General features: G+C 42.5%; 1 protein-coding gene and 1 long non-coding RNA gene across 2 annotated transcripts in view; both read left to right on the top strand.

The window, feature by feature from the left end:
* slc43a2a (solute carrier family 43 member 2a) overlaps nucleotides 1-1,960 on the top strand; it is a 9,556-nt gene extending 7,596 nt beyond the window's left edge. The window contains 1 exon segment of the mRNA XM_070439832.1: nucleotides 1,781-1,960. Coding sequence (XP_070295933.1) covers nucleotides 1,781-1,960 — 180 coding nt within the window.
* A 53-nt stretch (nucleotides 1,961-2,013) lies between these two features.
* Nucleotides 2,014-8,249, top strand: LOC112072535 (uncharacterized). The gene is made up of 3 exons (XR_002894334.2): nucleotides 2,014-2,080; nucleotides 3,073-3,129; nucleotides 8,179-8,249. It is a non-coding gene; the product is annotated as an uncharacterized lncRNA (long non-coding RNA).
* The last annotated feature ends 3,006 nt before the right edge of the window (nucleotides 8,250-11,255 follow it).

Raw genomic sequence — 11,255 nt, 5'->3', positions numbered from 1 at the left:
TACCTGCTCTTATAATGTTTGTGTTCTGATAGTCAGGGGGTAGAGGGGGGGGGTGGAACATAGCTGTCTAGGAGGGAGACCCCAAAACATCAGCTGTCTAGGAGGGAGACCCCAAGAACATCAGCTGTCTAGGAGGGAGACCCAAGAACATCAGCTGTCTAGAGGGAGACCCCAAAACATCAGCTGTCTAGGAGGGAGACCCAAGACATCAGCTGTCTAGGAGGGAGACCCAAGAACATCAGCTGTCTAGGAGGGAGACCCAAGAACATCAGCTGTCTAGAGGGAGACCCCAAAACATCAGCTGTCTAGGGGGAGACCCAAGAACATTAGCTGTCTAGGAGGGAGACCCCAAGAACATCAGCTGTCTAGTAGGGAGACCCCAAAACATCAGCTGTCTAGGAGGGAGACCCAAGAACATAGCGTCTAGGGGGAGACCCCAAGAACATCAGCTGTCTAGGAGGAGACCCAAGAACATCAGCTGTCTAGGAGGGAGACCCCAAGAACATCAGCTGTCTAGGAGGGAGACCCCAAGAACATCAGCTGTCTAGGAGGGAGACCCCAAGAACATCAGCTGTCTAGAGGGAGACCCCAAAACATAGCTGTCTAGGAGGGAGACCCCAGAACATCAGCTGTCTAGAGGGAGACCCAAGAACATCAGCTGTCTAGGAGGGAGACCCAGAACATCAGCTGTCTAGAGGGAGACCCAATAACATCAGCTGTCTAGGGGGAGACCCCAAGAACATAGCTGTCTAGGAGGGAGACCCCAAGAACATCAGCTGTCTAGAGGGAGACCCAAACATCAGCTGTCTAGGAGGGAGACCCAAGAACATCAGCTGTCGAGGAGGGAGACCCCAGAACATCAGCTGTCTAGGAGGGAGACCCCAAGAACATTAGCTGTCTAGGAGGGAGACCCCAAAACATCAGCTGTCTAGGAGGGAGACCCAAGAACATCAGCTCTGTCTAGGAGGAGACCCAAGAAACATCAGCTGTCTAGGAGGGAGACCCAAGAACATCAGCTGTCTAGGAGGGAGACCCCAAGAACATCAGCTGTCGAGGAGGGAGGACCCCAAGAACATTAGCTGTCTAGGAGGAGACCCCAAAACATCAGCTGTCTAGGAGGGAGACCCCAAGAACATCAGCTTGTCTAGTAGAGGAGACCCCAAGAACATTAGCTGTCTAGGAGGGAGACCCCAAGAACATCAGCTGTCTAGGAGGGAGACCCAAGAAACATTCAGCTGTCTAGGAGGGAGACCCCAAGAACATCAGCTGTCTAGGAGGGAGACCCAAGAACATCAGCTGTCTAGGAGGAGACCCCAGAACATTAGCTGTCTAGAGGGGAGACCCCAAGAACATCAGCTGTCTAGGAGGGAGACCCCAGAACATCAGCTGTCTAGGAGGGAGACCCAAGAACATCAGCTGTCTAGGAGGGAGACCCCAGAACATCAGCTGTCTAGAGGGAGACCCCAAGAACATCAGCTGTCTAGGAGGGAGACCCCAAGAACATCAGCTGTCTAGGAGGGAGACCCCAAGAACATCAGCTGTCTAGGAGGGAGACCCAAAACTCAGCTGTCTAGGAGGGAGACCCCAAAACATCAGCTGTCTAGGAGGGAGACCCAGAAACATCAGCTGTTAGGAGGGAGACCCCAAGAACATCAGCTGTCTAGGAGGAGAACCCCAGAACATCAGCTGTTAGGGGGAGACCCCAGAAACATTAGCTCTCTAGGTGGGAGACCCACATCCCCTTTTAAGATTCCTATACTGACACATCTCCTCTCTCTAGGTAACCACACCACCTCCCCCAACCTGTCTGTCCCCGCCTCCACCAGGGGGCGATTATGACTACAGTGATTACTACTCAGAGGAGGAGGGTGTGGGGGGCTGGGGATGGGGTAGAAATGAGGCATCTGGCTCCTCAGGACCCTTACGGACCCACGAGGATGAACGGCTGGCTCATCTGTAAGGACCAGGATGAGATGTTAAACTGGCCTTCACCGTGGATCATTTCTCCTCTCACCATCACCCTGCCGCTGGGCATCGTCATGGACAAATATGGACCACGCAACCTACGACTACTGGGCAGGTAGGAGCGGGGGAGAGGGAGGGATGTGTCTGTGTGTATAGTGCGTCGTAGTTGGTCTGATTTGTATGATTTGTATTTTCTATGTATTGATGATGTCTAATGTATTGATGTATTGTCTAATGTATTGATGTATTGTCAATGTATTGATGATTGTCTAATTATTGATGAATTGTCTAATGTATTGTGTAATGTATTGATGTATGTCTAATGTATTGATGATTGTCTAATGATGTAAATTGTCAAATGTACTTGTCTATGTTTGGTTTGATCTAATTATTGATGTATTGAGAATGTATTGCAATGCTATTATTGTATTGTCTGCGATTGAATGTATGAGAATGTATTGTCTAATTATTATTATTTTAATGTATGATGTCTGTCAAAAAAGTATTTCAAATGATATGCTAATGTTTGCATTATTTCATTAATTATTTGGATATTTTATAAATCGTATTGTCTAATTATTAGTTTGTCTATGTTTTGATGTATTATAATGTATTGGATGATTGTCTATGTATTGATGTATTGAGTAATGTATTGTCTATGTTTGATGTATTGTCTAATGTATGATGTATGGAGTAATGTTTGTCTATGTATTGATGTATTGTCTAATTGTATTGATGTTTGAGTATGATTGGATGTATTGTCTAATGTCATTGATGTATTGAGTAATGTATTGTCCTAATGTATTGATTATTGTCTATCTATTGATGTATGCTAATGTTAATTGATGATATTGTCTAATGTTTGTGTATTTCTGTGTATTTGATGTAAAAGTAAGTATTGCATGTATTTCTGGTGTATTGATCGTTTGTCTAATGTATTGATGTATTGTCGTAATGTCATTGTCGTTATTGGTAATGTATTGATTGTATTGTCTAATTCTATGTGATGGTATATGTCTGTGTAATTGATCGTATTAGTAATGTATTGATGGTATTGTCTGTGTATTGATGTATTGTCAATGTATTGATGTATTTTCTGTGTTTCAGTGCCTGTTTCTCCTTTTCCCTGTCTCCTCATCTCCTACGGTGCATACAATCCTGATGGTGAGTAACCTGTTGATTAGATTACAGTGTATTAGTCACATGATGTAATAGCAGGGTACAGTGCCCATATGTAGGTAGCTTACTAGTGGTAGCTATTCACAGCCTGATGGTCTGGGGGTAGAACAGGCTATTTGGCTGAGGTCCTTGATTATCTTGTTGCCGTCCTGCGACAGCTGGTGTCGTACTGTAGGTGTCCTGGAAGGAGGCTCAACTTCTTGGGTAGTAAGATGGTACATTTCATTGGGATTTTACACACTCAACCACACTGTAAATAATTATTCTGGGGGTGAAATGAAATTAACAACAAACAAACAAAACATATTGAATTAGCAACAAATCAAGAATAAATCCAACTTAATATGTTGTTCAAAATGTAACGTCAGTATATTTTCTGATTATTTATAACTTATGACCGAAGATAGAGAAAATTGATTGAACTCATCGGAAGTTTGGTTTTTAATCTCGTCTTCAGAGGATGGTGGGTAAATGCAACAATTTTAGACTTGATGATTATTTTCACGTTGTTGACGAACGTAAAGTATAATCTATTTAGTATATGAAGCAGCAGGTGGATCATGATGAAAGCATATCAAAACCATCAAGCAGAGTTCAATGATAAACCATTCACACATTTCCAGCTTTTAATAGTAGAGGCAAATGCACTATCAGGCACATGCTTTTACTGTAAAACCTCTGTAAAACTTACTCTAAAACCCTGTAAAAACTTACTGGTAAAACCCCTTTAAAACTTACTGTTAAAACCTCTGTAAAACTCTGTAAAACGTACTGTAAAACCTCTTAAAACTTACTGTAAAACCTCTGTAAACCTGTAAACTTACTGTAAAACCTCTGTAAAACTTACTGTAAAACCTGTAAATACTGTAAACCTCTTTAAAACTTACTGTAAAACCCCTGTAAAACTTACTCTAAACCCTGTAAAACTTACTGTAAAACCTCTTTGTAAAACCCTGTAAACTTTCTGATTTGTAAAACCCCTTTAAAACTTACTGTAAAACCTCGAGTCACTGCTGGAGGTTTGAGCAGGTGCTCAACAATACCAGAATGGGTTAAACTGACACATTATCATCTAAAGTTCAAAGTATTCAGACCCTTGATTTTGTTACGTTACAGCCGTATTCTTACATTTATAAAATTACACACAATACCCCATAATGACAAAGCCAAAACAGATTTTTTTTTTTTGCAAATTATATTAAACATTTAAAATAGAAAATCCTTATTTACATAAGTATTCAGACCATTGCTATGAGACTCGAAATTGAGCTCAGGTGCATCCAGTTTTCCATTATCATCCTTGAGATGTTTCTACAACTTGATTGGAGTCCACTGTGGTAAATTCCATTGATTGGACATGATTTGGAAAGGACACACCTGTCTATATAAGGTCCCACAGTTGACGTGGCATGTCAGAGCAAAAACCAACCAAGAGGTCGAAGGAATTGTCCGTAGAGCTCCGAGACAGGATCCATCATTCTTAAATGGAAGAACTTAGAAACCAACAAGCTCTTCCTACAGCTGGCCACCCGGCCAAACTGAGCAATCGGGGGAGAAGGGCCTGGTCCGGGAGGTGACCCAAGAACCAGATGGTCACTCTGACCAGAGCTCCAGGGTCCTCTGTGAGATGGGAGAACCTTCCAGAAGGACAACCATCTCGCAGCGACTAGCAAGGCCTTTTATGGCTAAAGTGGCCAGACGGAAGCACTCCTCAGTAAAAGGCACATGACAGCCCGCTTGGAGTTTGCCAAAAGGCACCTAAGTCTCTCAGACCATAAGAAACAAGATTTCTGTCTGATGAAGACCATAGATTGAACTTCTTTGGCCTGATCCAAGCGTCACTATCTGGTAGAGAACCTGGCACATCCCTACTGGATGGAAGCATGATTCGTGTGGCACCATCATGCTGGTGGGGATGTTTTTCAGCTAGGGACTGCGGAGACTAGTCAGGACGAAGGGAAGGATGGAACGGTATCAAAGTACACAGAGATCCTTGATGGAACACCTTCTCCAAGCTCTCAGGACCCAACTGGGCGAAGGATCACCTTCCAAAAGAGACAACAACTCTAAGCACACAGCCTAAGACAACGCAGGAGTGGTTTGCGACCAAGTGTCTGAACTCCTTGAGTGGCCCAGCCAGAGCCGGACTTGAACCTGATCGAACATCTCTGGAGAGACCTGAAAATAGCTGTGCAGCGACGCTCCCCATCCAACCTGACAGAGCATTGAGAGGATCTGCAGAGAACAATGGGCAGAAACTCCCCAATACAAGGTGTGCTACCAAGCTATTACCAAGAGAACCGATCTGTAATCGCTGCCAAGGTGCTTCAACAAAGTACTGATAAAGGGTCTGAATACTTATGTAAATTATATTCAGATTGTCTTCTTTTTTATTGGCCAAAAATTTACAAAAACCTGTTTTTGCTTTGGTTCAAAATGCGGTATCTGTGTAGATTGAAGGAGAAAAGTAAAACTATTAATTCAATTTTAGAATAAGGCTGTAACTTAAACAATGTGAAAAAGTCAAGGGGTCTGATACTTATGATATGCATTATAAAGTTTACATAAGTCAAATGTTAAACATTACAATCCTATTCCGCGAAGTAGATCTTAAGTAGTAAGTAAGATCTAGGACCGGAATGTGAAACACCAATCCATAGTGTCTTAAGAGGACATCTAGTTAGCGTTAAGAGAACACCATCATAGTGTTTTAGAGGCTGATAGAAGAAGAAACCATCATAGTTTAAGCTGTACGAAGAGGAACACCATTATGTGATATAGAGGAACCACAGTTTAGAGCTAAGAAGAAACACCATCATAGTGTTTCGAGCGTAGAGAGAAACTCATATGTTAGACTGAAGAGAAGACACCATTCATAGTGTTAGAGTTAGAAGGATCTTGTTGAGAGAGAGAACACAATAGACTAAGGAACCGACATTATGAGCTGTAGTAAAATCTAGGTAGGCTGTAGAGAGAAACACCAATCCATAGTGTTAGAGCGATAGCAGAGGAAAACACATCATAGTGTTTAGAGGGCATAGAGAAGGAAACACCATTCATAGGTTTAGAGGCTATAGAGAGGCGAAACAAACCATCATATGTTAGAGGCTTAAGATGGAAACACCATCATAGTTTTAGAGGCTGTACAGAGGAAACACCATCATTAGGTTTAAGTCTTAAGAGAGAAACACATCATAGTCGTTTAGAGGCTGTAGAGAGAAACACCATCATAGTGTTTAGAGCTATAGAGAGGAAACACCAACATATGTTTAGAGGCTGTAGAGAAGAAACACCATCTCATGTGGTTTAGAGGCTATGAGAGAGGAAACACCATCATAGGTGTTTAGAGCTGTAGAGAGAAACACCATCATAGTGTTTAGACTGTAGAGAGACATCATCATGTCTAAGTATAGAACACCATCATATGTTTAGAGCTGTAGAGAGAGAAACACAGCACTGACCATAAGTGTTTAGAGCTGGTAGAGAGGAAACACACCATCATAGTGTAGGTTAGAGAGGAATCCATTGTTAGAGGCTAAGAGAACACCATCATAGTTAGAGGTGTTAGAGGAATCTCATATGTTTAGAGTGTGAGGAAACACATCATAGTGTTTGAGGGGGGCGCGAACGCTATCTTAGGCTGTAAGGAGAGGAAACACCATCATAGTGTTTAAGGCATGTAGAGAGGAAACACCATCATAGTTGTTAGAGGCTGTAGAGAGAACACCATCATAGTGAGTTTAAGTGGTAGAGAATGGAAACACCATCATAGCTTTAGAGGCTGTAGAAGGAACACCGATCATAGTGTTAGAGCTGTAGAGAGAGAAACCACCATCATAGTTATGAGCTAAGAGAAACACCAAGGTGTAGATGTAAGAGGAAACACCATAATGTGTTTAGAGCTTGTAGGCAGAGGAACACCATCATAGGTTTAGAGGCTGTAGAGAGAGGAAACACCATCATAGTTGTTGAGGCTGTAGAGAAGAGAAACACCTCATAGTGTTAGAGCTGTAGAAGGAAACACCATTCATAGGTTTAGAGGCTTAGAGAAAGGAAACAGCCATATAGTGTTAAGAGGCTATAGAGAGAGGAACACCATCGAAGTGTTTAGATGCTGTAAGGAGGAAACACCATCATAGTGGTTTGCAGCGAAAGAGGACACTTAGAGCTGAGAGAGGAAACACCATTCATAGGTTTAGAGGCCTGTGAAGAGAACACCATTCATAGTTTTTAGAGTGTAAGAGGAAACACATCATAGTGTTTAGAGGCTTGTAGAAGGAAACACCATTCATGTGTTATAGAGCTGTAGAGAGGAAACACCATCATAGTGTTTAGAGGAAACTAATAGAGAGAAATCACCATCATAGTAGCGACTTAGAGGAACACATCGTTTGAGAGGCTCGCCTTAGCAGAGGAAACACCATCATAGGTTGTTAAGCTGTTGAGAGAAACACCCATCAAGTGGTTTAGAGCTGTAAGAGGAACACCATTCATAGTGTTTAGAGGCTATAGAGAGGAACACCATCATAGTGTTGAGAGGCTAGAGAGGGAAACACCATCATATGTTAGAGGCTGTAGAGAGGAAACACCATCATAGGTTAGATGTAAGAGGTCACATCATGGTGTGAGGTAGAGATGGAAACACCATCATAGTGTTTAAGAGGCTGTAGAGAGGAACAAGCACCTAAGGAAGGGTGTTCATCACGACTAAACACAACCCTCAAAACATACCATTTCCTGTTGTCCTCCCACTTCTTGCAGGTGAGGAAGAGGATTAACAAACACACATGTCATGTTTCAAAAACTCCCAGGAATGATCGTTTCAACATTCACACAAAGTTCATGGTTTCTCTCCTTCACGTTGGTCACAGATCAGATAATTGCCATTAGTTTTTGGTGTTACCGAGCACTTGATTTTAACACTGTAATAAATAACATGTTTAATGGGGTTTGGTCTTCGTCATGTTGCCATTAGTTTTTGGTTGTTACAAAACAGCGTTGTGTATCTGACACTTTCTCCACCTTCCTCCACAGAGCTGTCTGTACTCATCTTCATCGCTCTGACGTTCAACGGATTCGGAGGCATGTGCATGACCTTCACCTCCCTCACGGTAAGAGACATGACCTTCCCCTCCCTCACGGTAAGAGACATGACCTTCCCCTCCCTCACGGTAAGAGTGTGTGTACGTGTCTCTGTGTGTGTGTGTTCAGGTCAGATTTCTCCGTATTTATTTGTGATTTCACCATATTCCCTTATGATCCAAAAGACAAAGTGTGTGTCAGTGACGTGTGTGTGTGCGTCTGTTTTGCATAATCTCTGTGTGGAGAACATTGTGTCATTTGGCCTCTTCACACATGGCACTGGAAAGACTTTATTACTAATCATTAATCTATTATATAAATGTCTGTCTGTCTGTCTGTCTGTCTGTCTGTCTGTCTGTCTGTCTGTCTGTCTGTCTGTCTGTCTGTCTGTCTGTTTCATTTACCCTAAAGTTGTAGCTAGACTGTAGCTGCACCTAAATGAAGAGGGACTGTAGATCAGCATGTTACTCAGCGATTGCTTCCTTTGATCAGCTGCAGCTGAAAGAGGCTAGAGGTTACTGACTCGGGAGTCGTGCCAACAGGCAGCTGCATCGTGAAAACTCATAATGTTAGCGAGCTAGCAACAATACTCTCTGCTCTCCTGCACCTGACTTCTGCACCAGTAGCGCACAACCTTGACAYAGCCATTAAACTCTGTAACTGTTTGAAAGTCACCATTTGTCTCATGATGAAATCCCTGAGGGGTTTCCTTCCTCCACGGCAACGGAGTTAGGAAGGACGCCTGTATCTTTGTAGTGACTGGGTGTATTGATACACCATCCAAAGTGTAATTAATAACTTCATCATGCTCAAAGGGATATTCAATGTCTGGCTTTTTTTGTTTTTTTACCCATCTACCAATAGGTGCCCTTCTTTGAGAGACATTGGAAAACCTCCCTGGTCTTTGTGGTTGAATCTGTGTTTGAAATTCACTCAGATCTCTAGTGACGTAACACCGGCGTTTACAGATCTCTAGTGAAGTAACACGGCGTTGACAGATCGTCTAGTGACTAACACGGCGTGACAGATCTCTATGACGTAACACGCATTGACAGATCTCTAGTGACGTAACACAGCGTTGACAGCATCTCTAGTTGACGTTAAACACCCGCGCTTGGACAGATCTTAGTGACTTAACACGCGTTGACAGATCTCTGTGACGTAACAACAGCGTTGACAGAACTCTATACGCTAACACCAGCGTTTACAGATCTCTAGTTATGTAACACAGCATTGACAGATCTCTAGTGAGCGTAACACAGCGTTGAAGATCTCTAGTACGTAAACACAGCGTGACAGATCTCTAGTGGGACGTAAAACACCGGCTTGGACAGATCTCTAGTGACGTGATACAGCGTGACAGATCTCTAGTGACGTGAACACGGCGTTGACGAATCTCTAGTGACGTAACACCAGCGTTGACAGATCTCTAGTGATGAACACGCGTTGGACAGATCTACCTAGTTGACGCAACACAGCGTTGACAGATATCTAGGATTAAACACAGTGTTGACAGATCTATATGACGAAACACAGCTTTGACAGATCTCTAGTGACGTTAAACACGGCGTTGACAGATCTTAGTGACTAACACAGCGTTGACCAGATCTCTAGTGACGTAACACAGGCCTAGACAGATCTTCTGTGACGTAACACGGCTTGGACCAGATTCTCTAGTGACGTTAACACGGGCGTTTGACAGATATCTAGTGACGTTAACACGGGCGTGGACAGATCTCTTAGTGACGTAACACGGCGTTGACAGATCTCTAGTGACGAACACGCGTTGACAGCATCTCGACTTACGTAAACCACAGCGTGACAGATCTCTAGCTGACGTAACACCAGAGTTGACAGATCTCTAGTGACGTAACACGGCGTTGACAGATCTCCCCCAAAAAAAAAAAAAAAAAAAAAAAACTGACGAACACGTCGTTGACCGATCTCTAGTGACGTAACACGGCGTTGAACAGATAAATCTTAGTGAGGGAAACACGGCGTTGACAGATCTCTACTGACGTAACACGGCGTTGACAGAGCTCTACTGACGTAACACAGATTGACAGAATCTCTAGTTGACGTACCACAGCGTTTGACAGATCCTAGGACGTAACACAGCGTGACAGATCTCTAGTTGACGTAAACACAGCGTTGACAGACTCTAGGACGTAACACAGCGTTGAACAGATCTCTAGTGACGTAACACAGCGTTGACAGATCTCTAGTGACGTAACACAGCGTTGAAGCGTCATCTTTAGGACTGTTGTTTATGCCTAAAACAACGGTACAAAAAACATGCAGTAACTGCAGTCGACTGCCAATATTTTTGAACGGCCAGAATAATAATAATAATAATATATTAATAATAATAAATAACTATTATATTAATTGCAGAATACTGTAGTTAATACTGCACTCTCGCTGCAATCTTGTTTTTTGTAAGGTCTAATTAGTAAAGCTACATACATACATCTGTAATAATGTGGAAATTTGTTTGATGAACAATCCATTAGACATCCACTATACTTAACAGAACAAAAGGGATGCTGCTAACACAAGTAACCAGTGCAGCCTAAATCACCACAATGATGAATTATTCCGCCAAAAGCTAGTTGGCTCCTGATAGTGACAGAGCCTTCAGAAATATTCAAACACCCCTTGATTTGTTCCACATGTGTGTGATTACAGCCTGAATTCAAATGGTTTACATTGAGATTTGATGACTCTGCCTCTACACCACCAATACCCATAATGTCAAGGTGGAAACTCATGTTTTTATTTGTTTTATTTACAAATTAAATTTAAAAAATGTAAACTGAAATGTCTTGAGTCAATATGTATTCAACCTCTTTGTTATGGCAAATCTAATACGTTCTCGAGCTAAAAATATGTCAAACAGAGTCACCATAATTAAGTTGCATGGAGTCACTCTGTTGAATAATAGTGTTTAACATGATTTTTAATGACTACCTCATCTCTGTAACCCCAACCACATTACATTATCTATAAGTCCCTCAGTCGAGCAGTGA

This window comes from Salvelinus sp. IW2-2015, unplaced genomic scaffold (genome assembly GCF_002910315.2).
Source record: "Salvelinus sp. IW2-2015 unplaced genomic scaffold, ASM291031v2 Un_scaffold1952, whole genome shotgun sequence".
Classification (NCBI taxonomy): domain Eukaryota; kingdom Metazoa; phylum Chordata; class Actinopteri; order Salmoniformes; family Salmonidae; genus Salvelinus; species Salvelinus sp. IW2-2015.
Note: the sequence above shows the minus strand (reverse complement) of the source record. Positions and strands in the feature narration are given on the sequence as shown.